The sequence below is a fragment of the Corythoichthys intestinalis genome, chromosome 1 (assembly GCF_030265065.1).
Source record: "Corythoichthys intestinalis isolate RoL2023-P3 chromosome 1, ASM3026506v1, whole genome shotgun sequence".
In the NCBI taxonomy this organism is placed as follows: Eukaryota; Metazoa; Chordata; class Actinopteri; order Syngnathiformes; family Syngnathidae; genus Corythoichthys; species Corythoichthys intestinalis.
This window is the reverse complement of record NC_080395.1, coordinates 60,849,598-60,870,186: the sequence shown is the minus strand read 5'-3', so window position 1 is coordinate 60,870,186 and position 20,589 is coordinate 60,849,598. Positions and strand designations below refer to the sequence as shown.

Sequence of the window (20,589 nt, the reverse complement as noted above, 5' to 3'; positions counted from 1 at the left end):
CTGTTTTGATTTTGCAGTTTTAAGTTTGTCACCACACTGCTTACTTCAACCGCACTTCACAAAAAAAAAAAAAAAAAAAAAGCTACAATGCTGAAGTAGGTCGAAATCCAGCATAGGCATACTGCACCTTAAAACACAATTTTGTTTTCCGCTCGGGATAACTGTTGTTGTGATTTGGTCTGAACAACTAAAAGTTGATTTGATTTTATTTGACTTAGAACACATCCATAACTGAACAGTATGGACATGCAGGGGACAATGTTTTTTTAGGTAACCTATTGTGGTTCCTCGGTTTTATTATTTCTATTATAGTTATCCTTTGTTCCGCAGCCCCTTTGAGCTCAATTTGACCCCCTTAGAATGCTTCAAAATGCACCAAAATCGGCAGGCAGGTCAAGACAGGTGCAATCTTTGATACTGTGTAAAGACAAATTCCAAATACACTATGTAGCGCCCCCTAGCAGTCATTCTATGTCCCGTCGACGCTTTGAGCCCTACTTTGACCCCCTCAGAATGCTTCAAAACTCACCAAACTCAACAGCCAGGTGAACACTGGGTAAAAACTTTGATATAATGTAAAATAAAATAAATATAAAAAATATAAAATAATATAAAATAAAATAAATGAATAAATAAAATTATACGTAAATGTGTGTAGCGCCCCCTAGGAACAAAACCAACATTTCATTTAATTTTGATTTATTTCATTTTTTTTAAGGTGAAAGAAGAGGTAACAACGCAAAGTTTAATACTTGGAACACATCAGAACTATATGAATGGGATACCATACGCGGTGCCCAGACTGCCATTAGTACTATATCCAGTTTTCTTTGGGTGGGCAGAGCGTGTCCGTGGGTGGGCACTGCCCACCCCTGCCACCCACGGTAACAACCCTGGTGTTATTAATTAAAAAGGGCGAAGTCATGGTTTTGCTTATACTTTTTTGTAACTTGACTAAGAGTGAAATTATTAAATTAAACTTTTTAAATGATACTTTCCGTAATGATCAGCTTTATTTTCACTCTCAAACTTTACTTTACAAGGTGGAAATTTATTAATTAAACTGATATTTACAAATGCATTCTGGGTATAATCGTAAAAAGTTACATGAGTGGAAAAAAAAGACATGTCACTAGCATGTTGTAGAAGCTCATTGGAATGAGTAATTCGTACAAACAAACGTGGTTTATTATTATTTATTATTATATGTCCATTTGATGGATTTCAAAATGACATACTCTGTGGTGCTTGTGAGCCCTGCTGTTTCGGGAATATTTTTGTTGTAAAAAGATGTGATAATAATCTTAATTATTTCGGTTTAGGGGCGCTGGTCACATTCCTCGCCTTGGATATGATTTGTTCCGCACTGCACATGTACAGTGCCTTGCAAAAGTATTCAGCCCCCTTGAACCTTGCAACCTTTCGCCACATTTCAGGCTTCGAACATAAAGATATAAAATTTTAATTTTTTTGTCAAGAATCAACAACAAGTGGGACACAATCGTGAAGTGGAACAAAATTTATTGGATAATTTAAACTTTTCTAACAAATAAAAAACTGAAAAGTGGGGCGTGCAATATTATTCGGCTCCCTTGCGTTAATACTTTGTAGCGCCACCTTTTGCTCCAATTACAGCTGCAAGTCGCTTGGGGTATGTTTCTACCCGTTTTGCACATCGAGAGACTGACATTCTTGCCCATTCTTCCTTGCAAAACAGCTCGAGCTCAGTGAGGTTGGATGGAGAGTGTTTGTGAACAGCAGTCTTCAGCTCTTTCCACAGATTCTCGATTGGATTCAGGTCTGGACTTTGACTTGGCCATTCTAACACCTGGATACGTTTATTTTTGAACCATTCCATTGTAGATCTGGCTTTGTTTTGGATCATTGTCCTGTTGGAAGATAAATCTCCGTCCCAGTCTCAGGTCTTGTGCAGATACCAACAGGTTTTCTTCCAGAATGTTCCTGTATTTGGCTGCATCCATCTTCCCGTCAATTTTAACCATCTTCCCTGTCCCTGCTGAAGAAAAGCAGGCCCAAACCATGATGCTGCCACCACCATGTTTGACAGTGGGGATGGTGTGTTCAGGGTGATGAGCTGTGTTGCTTTTACGCCAAACATATCGTTTTGCATTCTGGCCAAAAAGTTCAATTTTGGTTTCATCTGACCAGAGCACCTTCTTCCACATGTTTGGTGTGTCTCCCAGGTGGCTTGTGGCAAACTTTAAACGAGACTTTTTATGGATATCTTTGAGAAATGGCTTTCTTCTTGCCACTCTTCCATAAAGGCCAGATTTGTGCAGTGTACGACTGATTGTTGTCCTATGGACAGACTCTCCCACCTCAGCTGTAGATCTCTGCAGTTCATCCAGAGTGATCATGGGCCTCTTGGCTGCATCTCTGATCAGTTTTCTCCTTGTTTGAGAAGAAAGTTTGGAAGGACGGCCGGGTCTTGGTAGATTTGCAGTGGTCTGATGCTCCTTCCATTTCAATATGATGGCTTGCACAGTGCTCCTTGAGATGTTTAAAGCTTGGGAAATCTTTTTGTATCCAAATCCGGCTTTAAACTTCTCCACAACAGTATCTCGGACCTGCCTGGTGTGTTCCTTGGTTTTCATAATGCTCTCTGCACTTTAAACAGAACCCTGAGACTATCACAGAGCAGGTGCATTTATACGGACACTTGATTACACACATGTGGATTCTATTTATCATCATCGGTCATTTAGGACAACATTGGATCATTCAGAGATCCTCACTGAACTTCTGGAGTGAGTTTGCCGCACTGAAAGTAAAGGGGCCGAATAATATTGCACGCCCCACTTTTCAGTTTTTTATTTGTTAAAAAAGTTTAAATTATCCAATAAATGTTGTTCCACTTCACGATTGTGTCCCACTTGTTGTTGATTCTTAACAACAACAAAAAAAATAATATCTTTATGTTTGAAGCCTGAAATGTGGCGAAAGGTTGCAAGATTCAAGGGGGCCGAATACTTTTGCAAGGCACTGTATGTTAAAAACAATAAAGTGTAAAACGTGTATTGTCTGTGTACATATGGCATGTGTATTGCGTTTGCGTCTATTTTATCATTTAAAATAGTGCTTTATAACTTATGGTAAAATTTGTCTGATTTAAATATGGCAACAAATCACCCCGAAAAATTGTGATCTCACACTTATACAAATTTATTGATTTAATTAAAAAAATATATTTTAACCTTTTTTCTAATCAAGATACAGTATATTCAATTCCAGTGTTTCAGTTTTCGGCCTCATTATTATTATTTTTTTCCCCGTTTCTTTTGTTTTGTTTTTCAGTTAAGAAATTTTGATTTTGATGCATCTCTGGTTTAAATTCATGTCTCTTCTTGTGTATGCACCTAATCTGTAAAAATGACTCGCGTTCAATTAAAAAATAAAAAAAAAACTTAAAAAATACACAAATAAATAAATAATGGAACACTGTGATACCTCAAATGCAAAACTAATTAAAATTCGTTTCAATGTATCACACATATTGTCACGTGTTGGTCAACAACATACTTGTCTTTGTGGCATCATTTAAATCCTTAATTTTAATCCTTGTATTTCAGGAAAACATATGATGTTTTGCTCAAAGATTCTCTTTTTGCAGAACTCCCCTCTTCTCTCCTCTCCTCCAATATCTAGTCGGGGGATTTTCTGTCAGGAAGGCATTTCGTGGTGCACCGCACAGACTATATAATGTGCCCGTGTGTTATTCAACCGGCTAGAAACTCATCCATGCTTCGAGTACGTTGCTGGCAAGCTAACTTTCATTGGTAACTTTTATTTAACGCTGGCGTGGGGGAATGGCAGAGGATTTGTTGCAGTGGAGTTTGGATCAATTACATCACCAATTTTGTCTGGAGGCATCTGAAGACATCGTCAAGTAAGAAAGCCTTGGGATGACTTTCCGCCTGTCAAAAGCGAAAACCGAGTTGCATTTAATATGCAATAGGTCAGGAGAATATCATAATCATAATCACAGTAAATCATTGAATGTGATCCTATAAAACCTATTTCGACAGAATTTCTGTTGATTTGCCTCTCTAACAACAACATCGTTACGCTTTTGAAAGCATGTCATTATTCTGTTGGCTTAGTTTAAGAGCTAAATGAATTTATTATTCTGGCTGCATAAAACCTTACTATCGATTAAGACTAAAAAAAATGCCGTTTTACTGTAAGAGTTTAACTAAGGAACGTTTGATATTTCTTAATAGTTCATTTATTCACGTCATATTTCATTCATTCCTGCACGCATTTATTCTCTATATGATGCGATATGATGGGCAATGGTGACGTGTTCAGTACTTATCAGTATACAATTTCATGACTATACTGTACAGTTCTTTGGAAACCGATACGATATTAAATTGCCAATGTTACAAAGTCTGCAACAATTCGATTTTGATTCAATCCAAGGACCTCCGAATGATTGGAGTTGGAGAAAATGTATACATTTAACAAAATAAATTTCAATATTACAGAACAGAATATTGGCAAATAAACTAGGGCTGCAGCCATAAGCGAAGTTTAAGGTGGGGCCAGGTAGGCCAGCCCCCCCTGGTGGCCAAAGAGTGTCATTACATGTAATTGACTTTCCTATATATATATATATATATATAAGTTGTAAAGCAGACACCAAAAATGAATGAAATGAACAAAAAAATATATTTTTATAATAGGTCAAAATTATTTTTCGAACAGATCATGAGACTAGCACCTTAGACGGTTATTTGCTTTGCATATTATTTTTAAAAAAAAAAAAAAAATTAGGGGAGGGCAATTTGATTTTTCAAATAATTTTTATCTTTGTTTGAAAATACTTTTTTTGATTGAAGCAACTTTTTGGGGGATTAATTGATTTGGACTCATGATTTGTCTTACCCATAATATGGCCCAAACACAAGACTGATTGCTAAAATCAGGGAAAACTTGTTTTAATTAAAAAAAATTAAGTGTTCAAATGTAAATATTTGAGTGTCAAATATTTTTTCGCATTCAAAAAGTTTTTTTCTATGAAGTTTTTTTTTTTTTTTTTTTTTTTGATGGACGTGATTTTTCATTTGAAAATATATATTTTTTGTTTGAAGCAACTTATTTTTTGATTGACTTATGAAGACACAAATGTCCTAGCCAAAATGTGGCCCAAACGCAAAACAACATTACTTTGAAAAAAAAAAAAAAAAAAAAAAAAAAAAAAACTTCAATCCAAAAAAAAAAATTTTTTTTAATCAAAGAAAATTAGCTTTCAAATGCATTTTCAAAATTTTCAGTTTCAAATTTATTTTTGCATTCAAACTCTTTTTTGATCGAATAATGAAGACACAAATCTACCTCCACATGGCTCCGCCCAGGGGATGCAATTTTTGACAGGGAAAACTACATTGGCACGACACCGGCGGGCATACCATATTTAATGGATAACGATCTTTGCGAAAGTATAGCTGTCCTAAGCAGCCTGATTTAGAATTCCCCTTAAGAATGATTGGAAACAAAAAAAAAAATTCTTTTTCAACTTATTATTATAAATATTCTCGTAAGTTAAGAAGTTTATTCAACATGGCTAGCGCGAGCCATGTTGACTGTTGTCAAAGACTTGTTTCGATGTGTTTTTGGTAATTTAAAACTGTTTTTTACTGCGGATTGGAACATATTCTCGGCTCTCCCGTTCGCCATTTGTGTTTTTGTAGACACGACTTTCGGCGCACAAGAATGACGTTACTCGTTAAGAACACGTCACGCAACTAAACAAATCTGATTGGACGATTGATTTTGTACCTTGCTCGAAAGGCCGTTAATGGGCTGGGTCCCAGACTATTTCTCACAGTGTTTGGAAAATACAGTGAGAATAGTCTGGCTGTGCCAGGCAACAGATTAGGAACATTTAATGCTTTGCAGAATCAATTTTAGGAGATGTAAAACAAAGGCTTGCTCAGGTTGCACTTTCAAAAGAGCAATAAATACGAGTACAAACTAACATTCCTGAGTAGGAATCGGAATTGATACGATTTTTATGATTCCGATTCCATTATTGATATTGCTTAACGATTCAATTCTTTATCGATTCTCTTATCGATTCTAATATGGACAAATGGACTTTATGAGGTTCTGGGTTCAACATGTTTTATGGTTCATTCGCCTCGGGGTGTTGGTTAGAACACAAGGATTGGAGAGTGGAGTTGGTCTTTGGCACTTTTAATCCAACTTGGCAACAGGCACAACTATATACAGGCAATGGCACTTGATATGACAAGCACTCATTGAGCAGATGAGAGCATGCGTGGAAAGATGTTGACGTATTTGTATGTGTGTGGAAGAAGACTGGAATGTGTGGGTATATGTGTGGTTCTGAAAGGAAAGAAAATTACATCATATTAGTGCTGATGCAATAAACAATGCAAATTGACTGTAAAGCAGTCAATAACAGACATACATGACTCGCACAGTATAATGAACACAAAGGTGGTGGTGGTGGTGGGGGTGGGGGGGTGCGAGTGTGTGCGCACAACCCGGAAGCACGCTGCATACAGGTACGGTCATCTTGGCCAGAAAAGTGGCGAAAACTAAGCACTTTACACTTGTATGGCTGTACAACATTAAACCTATGATGCTAAACTAACACATTCCTTCTTAACACAAAAGTGCAACGCGAAAATAATATAAACAACGCTCTCCTCGACGTAGCGAGGACGAGCAGGAGACACAAAGAGGACGAGCAGGATCAACCAGGAAACGTAACAGTAAAAACACGAAACAGTCGCGCTGGTAACGACTCGAACTTATCATAACAACTTTATGACATGAAGAGGAAATACTTACATTAGTTCATGGACGCACACTGATTAAAAGGTGGCCGAACTCGCTCGGTGGCTCGAAATGCGCACCTTACGCCTATTCTCTGTCCCAGAATACGCAGCGCATGTGACGTATGACAATAACAGGAAGTAACTGACTGGTTGCTATGGGAACGAACGCATACCCAAGGAACCTTTCTAACAGGAGTATTAAAATTGCTAAAAAATCGTTTAGGATTATTTTAGATGCATATATGTTGTGTTTTTCTTAGAGTATTCGACGAGGAATACAATAGACCCATAAATAGACTTTTTTGGAAAAATCACCATTTCTTTAAGTAGTCTCATGAATAATGACCTGGCCTGTGAAAATCAATGCAAAATCATTCAGCAACGACTCATCAGTTTATAATTGTTGAGAGGTCTCTTTGAGTAATCATGTAGTCTTACTTGCTGAATAGAATGTGGGTAACATGCATAAGTTACGTGACTTTAATTGTAGTAGTTGGCATCTACAAGAGAATCGTTAGATAAACTGCATAACGATTCCATGTAATTGAATCTCATGGAACCAGTTTCCATAGGAACTGGTTCTCAATTCCCATCCTTATTCCTGAGTGTTTCTTAAAAACAATGCAGAAATACACTATCATTTAAAAATAAATTAATAAAAATACGTGATCTTAGCCTCAAACGGTATGAGAAATAAATAAATAAATAAATGACGTTCTAAGTACAACAAAACAATAATTGACTAACTTGCACAGCAGAAGTCCGCTAGCTTAAATGCTATAAAACGCTGTTTTTTTTTTTTTTTAATGATGTTCCTAAGTAATTATTCAGACACATATACATTCCAGCAAAAAACGTCTAAATACACCTATAAACTAAATTATGAATATCTTAACGGAGAGCAGCTGGATTCAGCCATGTTAAATGAGTTATGTCTTATTTACTGTTGCCACTAGAGGGCAATGTATCCACCCAAATCAATAAAAGTAAATGCAAACGAGTAATCGAAGCAGCAAATTTTGATTTGAAGCTTTTTCTAATCAAATTACTCATGTAAAATGATTAAGCATTGCAGCACAAAAATAAAACCATCGCTGCTGTCAGGAAAATATCTCAGGACTGACTCTGGGAAAAGGAAGCTCTTGCCAATGCACAGTCCTATGAGTAGTCTGCTCATGTCTGTCAGCTCTCATGTCTAAGTGGGATTGACGCAAGCCCTGGTCAATCACGTGCCTAGCCACCCCTGCTGAGGGTGTCTAGTGTTAAGGCCGAAATGCCTGACCCAGTGGGACACTCCTAATGATGCGTTCAAAATTGCAACTCTCATCCATCCCCAATTCCACCAGTCATCACAAAACAACACTCACTCTCAAGTATTTGCCAGCACAAAGGAATCTACACACCTTATCCTGTTTTTCTTAAATACAATTTCCAGATAACCGCAAGCAGGGCGCTCTTGAAAAAGTGAGGGACAGTCAGTATCATTGTTATTGTGAATTGAAGCCATGTCCATCCTTTGTTCAGATACATTATATCAATTGAAAAAGAAGAGGAGATTGAAGAGTATGTGGGCGACCTTCTTCAGGGTACAGATGGGAGGAAAGGACAGTTCATTAAGGAGTTCCTATGCAAGTGGAAAAAGACTCAAAGACAGGCCGGAGATACGGCTGGTCTATTCCTTCTCACAGAGTCGATGTCTGCAACAGGTGTGATAGCCTTTCTATTTTTTTTTTTTTTTTTGGATGTACGGTAATTAGTAAAGAATCTCTAAAATATTTAGTTCACAACATTACTTTCTTTTAATTAGACTCACAAGATATGATCAAAGATACCCAGAAGAAGTCTAAACGGAAGGGTCGTAACAAACAAGAGGTGTTGACTGTGAGTCAAACTGACCCAGAACCAGAGGCTGTCAAAACACCTATTGACCTAATGAGGGTCAGTTTCCATTGACTAGAAATATATTTACCATGATTGAGGTACAAATAATATATTAATATTGTTATTATTTCCCACACACTTGTAGACTCAAGAAAGCTCTAGTATGGCTTCAACAAAGAAGAAAACCAAGTTTACAAGTCTTTATGCTAAAGAAGGCCAAGACAAGCTGACTGTTTTACTACCTGGACGACAAAGCTGCGACTGCCTTGCTCAGAAGCACAGACTCATCAACAATTGTATCAGTTGTGGTCGTATCGTATGCGAGCAAGAGGGATCCGGTCCATGTCTCTTCTGTGGTAGCCTGGTAAAACCATTTCGATCATCATATTTTGTTTTAGTTATCGTCCCTAATAGTGATCTGACTCATTTCTTTGCCATTTCAGGTCTGCACCAAAGAAGAACAAGAGATTCTGCTAAGAGACTCAAACAAAAGCCAGAAACTAAGAAAGAAGCTGATGGGAGGTGAGAATCGCCATAGAAACTGGGAGACGAGAGGCTTTATTGGGTGAATGGGTATGCACCTGGGAGCTCCTGGGCTGTTTGTTTAAAATACATAAACAGAAAGATTCCTCAGAGATGGTAGGGCCGCTATAGCTGCAGCACGCTCACGTTAGCACACAAATGATTGCAAACGTCAACCGAAATTCAACATCCTATATGTGGTTAATATCTGGACTTGAAATTTTGGGAAGAAAAAAAAAAACCTTACCCCCCGCCCCAGTATACTGAATTGGTTTTTGTCCCGACTGTTGATGCCCCTTGCCTCAGAAGGTGTTTTGCTCGACAAAGTACGTACAAACAAAACACTGTTCCCACAGAAATTGTAGTCTTCATGTGACAGCGTTTGAATTGAGGTAAAAATCCAACATTTAAAGAAATGCAGCAAAAATTTGACAAACAAGAAAAATAAAAAATATGACTGTCTAGTTCCGAGACCAAAAAAATGTATCTAAATCGGCCAATTTGGAGAACTTTCTGCCAAAGTACACCGTAATTTTCGGACTATAAGCCTCTACTTTTTCCCCTAATTTTGGATCCTGTGGCTTATAGTCCAGTGCGTTTTTTTTTGGGTTAATAGGTAACATTTTATTTGACAGTGGCATCTTAAGACTGTCATAAGAACGTCATAATTATGACATGACACTGTCATGATGACACTATCATGGGCATGAATGAATGCTTATGACAAAAGTCATTACGTGTCAACCGGCAAATTTTGTCACGGACTCCATTTATGTCCAGCTCTGACCTTTCCCATCCATTCAAAAGTGAGTTAATTTGCCGAATGACACTCAATGACATCTGTCAGAAGCATTCATTAATGCTCATGACTGTGTCATGTAATAATTATAACGGTCTTATGACACTGCTGTCAAATAAAGTGTTACCAGTTAACATCTTTTGGTGTAAATATCCCATAATACAGTGAGGACAGCGGCGGCTTATAGTCCAGTGCGTCTTATTTATGAATATATGCCGTTTTCGTGTCAAATTTGGTCGGTGGCGGCTTATAGTCGGGTGTGCCTGATAGTCCGAAAATTACGGTGATACAGATTGTCATACATATTAGAAAAAGGGTTCTCATACTCATGTGGAGTTTTTGGAAGATGTGTTTGTCGCCTAAAAATTACGAAAATATCCCAAAACTGTAACAAACGCATGCCGTACAGGAAATTTCGAAAATGTAATCATAGCTTTGACAAATGTTCAGTCGAATAACGTTAAACTTTGCCGTTATTTGTGAAATAAGATTAAAGAATTTTAAGGTGGCCCTTGTGGCCTTCCATTTTTCTGTATTTGGCCCTCGGAGAAAAAGTTCAGACTTCCATGCTATAAATATTCTATGGTTGTGTACACCGCCTCCTGCCCATTGTCAACTGAGATGGGGTCGATCACCCCTCAACCTCAGTGAGGATCAGCAGTACAGATAATGGATGACTGATATGTTGCACTATTTTCTCTTGTGTTCCATTATGGTATTGTTTCCTATAGTAAGGTTGCCCCTTTTGAAAGTGAAAACAGACCATTCACTTTTGGTAATTTTATTGGCAACATTTGATATAATCTTGCACTACACATTATGTATAAGCAGTATAAATTGCAGTATTCTGAAATATTTCTTTGCAACAGATTGTGGTGAAAGAGATTACCTAGTACATCAAGAAAACAAGATGAAGGCTGGTTTGGAGAAGGCTGTCCAGCACAAAGATAAACTGTTGGAATATGACAGGACAAGGTAACATGATCAAAATTTTCTCATTGTAGTTTGCAATCAAATCAGAATCACAAAAACCATACTAAGGTGCTGTTATTTCTCCTGCAGTGTCAAGAGAACTCAGGTACTTGACGATGAGTCTGATTACTTTGCAACTGACAACCAATGGTTGTCAAACGCTGAGCGTGACAAGCTAAGGAAGAAGGAGGAAGAGCTGAGAGAACTTCGTCATGCGTCCCGTAAAGACCGGAAAATTACCTTGGATTTCGCTGGTAGACAAGTCCTTGACGAGGGAAACAACTTGAACGAGTACTACAATAAGTAAGAAAGATGTATTAGCACAATTCCAGTTATGGTACTCAGGCTCTGAGGTTATGAGTAATGTTGTATATTTTAACCATGCAGATTAGATGAGACCCTCCAAGCAATACACATTGACTCTGCGGTAAAATCTCCATTGTATAAACGACAAAGTGAACAACAGAATCTCCGTGAACTGGTCAACCCCAACATAAGGCAGAGTGCACCACAAGTATGTCTTTTTTTTTTTTTTTTTTTTTTTTTTTAAATGTTAAACATCAATACCTTACATATGTTCATCTTTCCTTGTTTTTCTCCTGATTTGATCTGAAAAATAATTCAACTACACTACTAGACCCCTCCCCTGTTTGAGAGCATGTCACACAGAATACAAGTAGTGTTACAAAGTTGTCACTTTTTTTAATGAGAGGAATGGTCAAATCAGCTTGTTGAAAGAACAAGACTGAGGACCGATTTGAACAAGGTAGGAAAGGTGGAGAACTCCTACACATCTGTAAGAATTGGTGACCCGACATATTAATATACACTTTTTCCCAGCACAGGCAGCTAAATTTGTCTCGAAGAAAACATCTTTGTGAGTGTACCCCGTGTTGCATGCATCTTAGTACTCTGTTGTACAAAAATACTGCACACACAGTTATACCAAAACTTCAATTTTGAAAAATGGGTCAGTCATTTTTCTGTGTCGGGTCGCAAAGCAAACCAGGTATGAAAATACATAAATAAAACTGCCCCTTTTGAACTGCAGGCCAATTATAATGCTAAACAAATAAAATAAATGGCACATTCCATATGTGGGGTAGGAAAGAAAATCAAATGAATGAAACTAGTAGTGATGCACGATAATACATTTTTCAACCGATATCGATAACCGATAATTTCCTGCTCCTTCCACCCGATAACCGATAATGTCACGCCGATAATTCTATTCAAATATGTATGTAAAACGTTAAAGTATACAAAGATCAAATGCAGAGCTGTCCCGACTAGTCGACGTCATCGATGACGTAAATCCGTCGACGAGCAAAACATCCCGTCGACGGTTAATGAAGGGTTAAAAAAATATATGCGCGGAAAGTTCAGAATGTCGGATGCTCTGTATGCAAGCGGGGAAAGCGGCACAAAGCCAAAAAAGCGCACCAGAGTGTCCAAAACATTGACTTATTTCAAAGAAACAAAGGAGAGTACTCGTCTGTCCTGCCTCTTCAATGCCAAGCTTGGCTGCTCGTCGGCCGTGAATAAACACCTCAAGCGCCGTCACCGTTTGTAATTTTTTTTTTTTTTTTTTGTACACCAGAGGGTGCTGTCGCCTTACTAAATAATAATGTTTCATTGACAATGGGCCTATAAGTGCTATTAGTATTGTTCTTAATGCTAACTGAAAGGTTTATTTCATGTTATGGTTTATTTTATGGTATAGAAAATTATATAAGGTTAAAAGGTCATAAATATATACAGGCTATACAGTGATTGCACTCAAGGGAGACATTGTCAATGATAAGGTAATAAATTAAGGTAAAGGCAATTCATATAGGCAATTCATTGATATATAAATAAGTTTTAAAAGGAAAAAGGTGAAAAGTTTTCATTACTTTCTAATTGTGTTGTTTTATTTGTGTGCACCGTAGCGCTTACAGTGTGATTACATCAAGGATGGAATAAAAGTTGTAAACCATCAGTTTAAGAGACCATCTTTTCAATCGGGATGCTACACTAGTTAATTCTATCAGCATTTGAACTCATTGTTTATTTGTGATTTATTATTGTTATTTACGTGTTTATTTGTACTTTAACAAATAATTTAAGTGTTCCAATATGTTTTTTGTGAATTGATAAGCGTCAACAAAAATGTCATTGCTAAATTAGTAAACAAAAAAAATATATATATATATATATTTTTTTTTAATTATTAGATTAGTCGACTAATCGTAAAAATAGTCGGCTGACTAATCGGGAGAAAATTAGTCGTTTGGGACAGCCCTAATCAAATGTTACTGTGCAAAAATGTAATTTAGTGCTATTTTTTTCCACATCAAGTGTGAACAAGTAGTAAATTCCAACATCTAAACAATGGCAATGACATTGTGTAATGGTAAGCTTTTGGCAACAATTACTTAGAGAGTAAACACCCAAGTTGCACAAAAATGCCTTTAAAAGTAAGCCATTCCTAACATATATCCCATTACTACACTGCAAAAACACCTCCTTAAAACTAGCAGAATTGGACAAAACTGTTGATTGCGCACATTTGGAGGCTAAATCAAGTATATAATTATCGGATTGCATTATCGGTTGAATTTCGTTTTATCTGGATTATCTGTGTGACGTTATAATTGCCATTGTCGGCCGGTAATTATCGGTGACCAATATTATCGTGCATCTCTAGAAACTGGTGTGCTATGCTGCCACCGATCTTGCACAATGGCATTCAATTAGTATGTGGGAACGGGATCAGATTTCACAAATAATGTGCTAATATTTTTTGCTCTGGCCTCCAGACACAATGTTTTGCTATGATGACATACATTTTGGTACTGACATAAGATAACCTCAACTTAGTTGAGAAATATCGATGTCAATGCATTACCTTTGATGTAAACATTACCCTGGCTGACATATACTGTAGTCATGTCAGTTAGCCAGGCTTCTGCAGCGCGCTGACATATCGCGTCTGCACTTCTTTGTGTGATTGCATGATCAAGATAGTTCAAATTGCAGAATTCACAGTGTTGAAGGATATCTTCCGCATCATGTTTTTAATGGGAAAGAAGCATAATTGTTTTAGATTTAGTTGTAGATAAAATGTTTTCGGTGCCTTGACAATTCCTTTGGTTGTTTTTGTCATCTATCTCCTCTACCTTTTCATCTATCTTTAGATTTTGTTAGTACAGTACACATCATAATTGAGTAGACACTAACTAATATTCCAGAAAACCTTGGTTTTCCATTCAGAAACCACATTTTGAACAGCAAACCACAATGCAAAATGGTCCTGCAAATGTGGGCTGTTGATTTACAGCTTTTTACAGATTAGGTCATTCACACTTTCAAAAATGTTTTTAAAACAAATCTGTAGAGATTATAGGGCAGAAATGAATATACCCTCATGAAAACATGTGGGTAAAAACAAATTTCTCCTAGACGTTATTTAAACTACAGATGAATCTAGTTACTCATTACACATGTGTTGGGCAGACTGCTGACTACACAAGGAAGTTTTCACTAATAAGGAAACCTGTCAACACTTCATGCTTTCGTACAATCTCGGGAAGAAAATTATTTCTATACACAGAAAGGGTGAAAGCTATAAAAAGTTGATCTTCAGATCAGATCAGAAATTTCTAGTTAGTCAAAATACTGTAGCAAAAGTGCCATATAAATTTAAGAGATTAAAATAAATATAAATAGAAATGGAGTCAAGTTGTACCTTGCGCCTAGGAGCATCCAAACTGGGGAGACTGTATACCATCACACAATATTGCACACGCTGCAAATGGGTTTTATCCACGTAAGAAGCCGCTCCTTTAGCCGATGCACAAAAAAAAACAGACTGAAATTTGCAAGGGCCAATGCTGAACAACACTACTGGGAATCCATTCTTCTGAGTGATGAGACCAAGATTAATATTTTTGGAACTGATGGTTTCAATACCATCAGAGGAGTACACAGAGAGGTACATGGTACTTGGAGCAAAACATGGTGGTGTCAGTGTCCTTATGGGGCTGCTAGTGTTGGGGAGCTTCATTTAATCAATGGAATCATGAATTTTGAGATGAACAGTTGTATTTTAAGAGAGAAGATGCTACCATCACTCTGTTCCCTTGTCGTCGTTCAGTTGTCCAACATGACAATGAACCCAAGCACCCAGCGACGTGGCTACAATAGCATTCTTAAAAAGAATAGGGTCGGTGGCCAAGTAAAACTCCTGATCTGAAACCTATTGAGCGCCTGTGGGGAATTCTGAAGAGACAAGTGGAGCGTCACTCTATCAAAATCCAGAGTACAAAATGGGTCATCTGTCAAACGTGTTCATTCAATGCCTCAAAGACTTGCTGATGTCCATGAAAGTCATTGAGGTAATACAAATACTAGATATCAATTGACTTTTTCACCAACCAGTTTGCATAAAATTGTTAATTATGTGTTCTAGGTTGCATCAATGTTTCGTAGTACGAGTCAAGCAAGCATTATACAACGCTCAGTTAAAAACCTCTTGTATTAATTGCGATGTTGATTAAAATCTGTTTTTCCGAAGATGTTGTATTCAATTATTATATGCACAGTGTGTAAGTAAGCACTCTGCATATTTGATTTTCATTCGGTTCGGCCATTACGCTCTTCTAATGACATGTCATGTGAATTGATTTAATGCGTCCTATAAGTCGCTCTCCCATTAAACAATTTCTCAGAATAGCTCAGTGACATCAAAACTTTACTTGGTCAAAGCATGCAAGCTCACATCCTGGTTTGATGTTTAGCCTGCTCAGGCATGGTGATGGAGGAATTGCAGAGCACAATACAAGGTTTTGATCAGGTGCATCCCAGAGAAAAAATCTTGTTCAAAAAATGAGAGAAAATTTAATTTTTATAATGTGTAATATTGGATTAAAAAAGTCAGGCCTGCCAGATGAAGCAATTGTCAGAGAATCCCAAAATTTGAAAAATAAGGTCTTAATGGTCTTATAACTTTTTTTCATATTTGTAAAAAAAAAAAAAAAAAAAAAAAAAAAAAACGTATATGTGTAATAAGCGCTCTAATATCGATAACCCTTTTTTTTGGGGGGGGGGGGGGGGGTTGGATTTCTATATTCTGAATTGGTCTCAAAATTATTAAATTTGTATCAAATGTGATACATTTGGCAATAAAGGGTTGAAGTAGTCGAAATTGCTCTTAGCAGACATTTTTCAAATGCCCGAACTGTTTTAACCAATCAAATGTGAATATTTTACATAGTCTGCCATTGCTTGTGACATCTGTTATGCACACAATTTCCTAGCCTATTGCAATGACTTTTGTATAGGTGCGAATCATCACTTAGCAAAAAAAACAATTGTTGTGTATTTTGCTGTATTCATGTTGCTGGAGGTTGGTCTAAGTTGCCATAGTTTGGTTCAGTGTGGCATATCTGCTGCTCACAGTCTGCTGTTGTGCTGTACTCCCAGCCTTGCAGTGTAGTTGTTTCATACGCACTACTGCTGAACGTTAGCTTTCACTTTGCTGACGGCTTTTGGAAGAGCTGGCTGAACACTGTATAAGCCTACAAAAATTACAACAAAATTTTAATACACATATTGTTGTGATTTTAGTATTCACTCTTTAGTTCTTCCATTTGTCAATTAGACAGATATGTTTGGACAAAGCCATTAACTACACTGCTGAGTTTTTTTTTTCTTCTTTTGGGCTTGCTTGTAAGTTATTTTCTACAAACTGTGACATAATTTTCATTTGTCCTATTTGTATTATAGTGGGTAGATACCGGCAACAGGGAAAACAACAAAAGGAGCTTAGTGAAGGAACAGAGCTTGGCACATGATGGAAAGGAAGGAGAGCGGGCAAGGTTGAGGCTCCAAGATAAAGAATTGCAGGAGATGTCTGATGGAGGCTGGTGTCTCAGCATGCACCAGCCATGGGCATCACTACTGGTCAAAGGCATCAAGAGGTAAGTAGTATACAAATTATGTAGTGGTCATTCTCTTGTAATCAAATGGTCAAAAGTGCTAACGTGGAGCTATTTTTCTGTAGAGTAGAGGGCCGAACATGGTATACATCACACCGTGGCCGTCTTTGGATTGCTGCTGCGGCCAAGAAGCCTACTCCTGAGGAGATTGCTGAAGTGGAGGCTATGTACTGCTCCATCTACAATAAAGGTACAACAGAAAGTAGAAAATGTTGATTATGTGAGTATATACTAGGCCTGTCGCGATAACACATTTTAGTGGGCGATAAATTATTGCGATATTATTGCCCCCCCCCCCCCCACACCCCCAATTTTTTTTTACCAATTTACAATAACACAGTAAGTATACAGCATATATTAATAATACTAAGTAATATTAAGTACACTCATTTAAACGCAATAAACGTTTACTCTGAAATTCAAAAATACTTTTTAAGAAATCACAACGAAAAACAATAATCCGTGCCTCTTTTAAGTAAAAGACAACAATATCAATACCTCACAGAAACACAGAATAAATAAAATGTCCTTTTCAAGAAAAAATAAAATGGCACTTCAATAACTTAAGCTTTTAGGCACAGAGCTATAAAGTTGTAGTAACACAACCAATTGCATTTCAACAACAACAGAGGCTGACGCTTTTATTTTTTGTACACTAGTTCCTAAATATTTCAAAAATCCTTTCAGGCTAAACAAACTACTATTTCAGTATCAAGTTAACCGTTAAAAACAGTAAATAAAATACTCAAGTCCCCATTCTGTATCAACAGCTTTAAACTACATTCAATTAATTTAATGTTGTGAATCAACCGTTAAAGTTGTTAAACTTGCTCCCGTTATTCCATAATTTCCCTTCTGTCCACTTTCGACGTGAAAGTTTTAAAACTGTTTCATCATTTAAAGATGGATTTGAGTCAAGATTTTGGGTTATATGTGTTTACAATTAATTCAACCCGAAAAGAAAAGGGCAGACTGGAGATGCCGAAGCTTATTGAAACCCGCCCCCAGTATACCTTAGGACGCAGATAATATCGAATAACAATTTTTGACATTCAAATTGCGTAGTGATTACAAGGTTCTTTTTTATTTATTTATTCAACCATCCCCCTTGATTGTTCATTTTCCCAATAGTCCATGTTGATCGTGTCCATGTGCTCGTTACATTGATTAGATCCAGTAGATTAGTTCATAATTCAGCGGTTAGCTTATTCAGTTGATTCGATCCAGGCAGGCGCGTTGTCCAGGTTTTGGCCGCATTGTAAGATCTTGGCAATTCGTATTATGACCTAGAAAGATTAAAAATATATGTTATAGGCTGAAGAATGTCTTCTATTATAAGTTTTATAAGCCTCATGTCCATGCCTTGCATGTCTGCCGAAGCTGTGTTTCCCAATTTCCTGACCAGATAATTCTAGTCGTCTGTGTTATTAGTGGATGCAGCCCTAATGTATACATAGTACTAGTAAAATCATCAATATGTAAATTCTTGTCAGGATTGAACAGATCAATGTTCAATTTGTTTACATACACAAGTGTTAACAACAAGCATAATAAATTACTTGTGTAGCGTAATCCGTTTCCACCCATATATATTATTTATTTTATTCCACGGACGGCAGGGAGGTTTCCCCAGCTGCTGCAGTTATCAGAGTCTGACGATGATGAGTCACGTCAATGTGCGAATGCACACAGCAAAGCAAAACGCCTGGACCCTTTTATCCATTCAATTGGCTGACATACTGACGTGATCAGCAGAGATGGTTAGCTCTGATTGGTTCAAGTGTGCATGTTTTCTGGAACAGCAAAAAAAAAGGTCTAATTGATGCGACAAAAAAGGCAATGCAACATAAAATGGATCAAATCTTTAAGAGCAGCGAAAGAGTTGAGGAGGCGTATTTATTATATTTAGTTTTATTTGCTCTGATGGGGAGGTTCAGAACATCTTAGCTGTCAATGTGCACTTTGGACTTATATTTGTTCATTTATGTTAGGCTACTTATTCATTTCCTTATGATTTTAAAAAAAAAAGTGTGTTTGCGCGATCTTCAAAATATATTCCATTTCATTCAGCATAATATAAGTCATTTTCTACTTTTCTCTGAATGTATGTTCCTTGTCTTTATTATTTAAATAAAAAAAATAAAAATAAAAAAAAGTAAATGTATACATTAACTTCAATTTAAATATAAATCCTATGTTCTTAAGTAGTTAAAATTGAGATTTGGCATTTAGTATGTGAGGAAATGGGGGAAAATAAGGGGATTGAGGTTGGGGTTATTGCTGTTTTTGTTAACTTTTATTTTGCAAATCATTGAAAGAATACAATTTAGAATGAAAATCAGTTTTTGTATGTGTTATCAAAATAACAGTTTCCTTTGCATTTCAGTAATTTCACAGGTTTGACCCCAAAAAAAAAAAAAAAAAAAGAAAGAAAGAAAAAATAAATAAATACAATTTCTGGCTCCATTGCGATCCTCACGTCGGGGAGTTCCGGCAAGAAATTCTGGCCACTTTTACCCCTGCTTATCCTCAACCCATTTTAATTTTTTATGACTGTTGCCAAGCCCGACCCTGCCCCAAAAGCCGTGTTCAAGACAAGTTAGGTACTAACGGACAGCTGCACCGCTACCGTAGGGCAACGTCTCTCTCGCTCTTTGATGACTTAATTGCTGCATGATTTCCGATTTGGGAAACTTGCCAGTTCAGACCGCCGCGACGTTCTGGAAAAATGTTGCCCAGATGGCATTTAAACCACATACGAAAATGACCTAGATCAGATTAGAAATGGCCCACTATATGCCACTTGTCCCGTTCAGACTGTCAAGTTAATGCCTCACTCGAGTCGGAAAAACACAAAAAAATCGGATTCGTGCATTAAGACCTGCAGTATGAACGTAACCAAATTAATCTTCGTCTCATCAGACCATAGGACATGGTTCCAGTAATCCATGTGCTTTGTTGACATGTCTTCGGCAAACTGTTTGCAGGCTTTTTTTGTGTACAGTCATCAGAAGAGGCTTCCTCCTGGGGTCACAGCCATGCACACCAATTTGATGTACAGTGCGGCGTATAGTTGAGCACTAACAGGCTGACCCCCCACCTCTTCAATCTCTGCAGTAATGCTGACAGCACTCCTGCGACTATCTTTCAAAGAAAGCATACGGATGTGACTCTCAGCACGTGCGCTCATCTCCTTTGGATGACCAACCCGAGGACTGTTCTGAGTCTTTTAAAACGCTGTGTGATCTTAGCCACTGTGCTGCAGCTCAGTTTTAGGCTGTTGGCAATCTTCTTGTAGCCTTGGCCATCTTTATATAGCACAACAATAGGTCTTTTAAGATACTCAGAGAGTTCTTTGCCATGTGGTGCCATGTTGGAATGTTCAGTGACCAGTATAAGAGCGTGTGAGAGCTGCACTAAAAATTTGAACACACCTGCTCCCTATGCACACTTGGACCTAGTAACACTAATGAGTCACATGACATTTTGGAGGGGAAATGACAAGCAGTACTCCATTTGGACATTTAGGGATGTAGTTTCTAAGGGGTGTACTCACTTTTGTTGCCAGGGGTTTCGATATTAATGGCTATATTTTGAGTTATTT

General features: G+C 37.3%; 1 protein-coding gene across 1 annotated transcript in view; it reads left to right on the top strand.

The window, feature by feature from the left end:
* The first annotated feature begins 3,720 nt into the window (after window positions 1–3,720).
* trip4 (thyroid hormone receptor interactor 4) overlaps window positions 3,721–20,589 on the top strand; it is a 135,440-nt gene continuing 118,571 nt past the window's right edge. Inside the window, exons 1-10 of the mRNA XM_057834315.1 lie at window positions 3,721–3,907; window positions 8,355–8,536; window positions 8,638–8,768; window positions 8,857–9,075; window positions 9,155–9,233; window positions 10,902–11,007; window positions 11,095–11,307; window positions 11,392–11,518; window positions 16,774–16,967; window positions 17,051–17,175. Of these exons, the coding sequence (XP_057690298.1) occupies window positions 3,828–3,907; window positions 8,355–8,536; window positions 8,638–8,768; window positions 8,857–9,075; window positions 9,155–9,233; window positions 10,902–11,007; window positions 11,095–11,307; window positions 11,392–11,518; window positions 16,774–16,967; window positions 17,051–17,175 (1,456 nt within the window). The 5' untranslated portion in view covers window positions 3,721–3,827. The remainder of the gene's footprint in view (window positions 3,908–8,354; window positions 8,537–8,637; window positions 8,769–8,856; window positions 9,076–9,154; window positions 9,234–10,901; window positions 11,008–11,094; window positions 11,308–11,391; window positions 11,519–16,773; window positions 16,968–17,050; window positions 17,176–20,589) is intronic.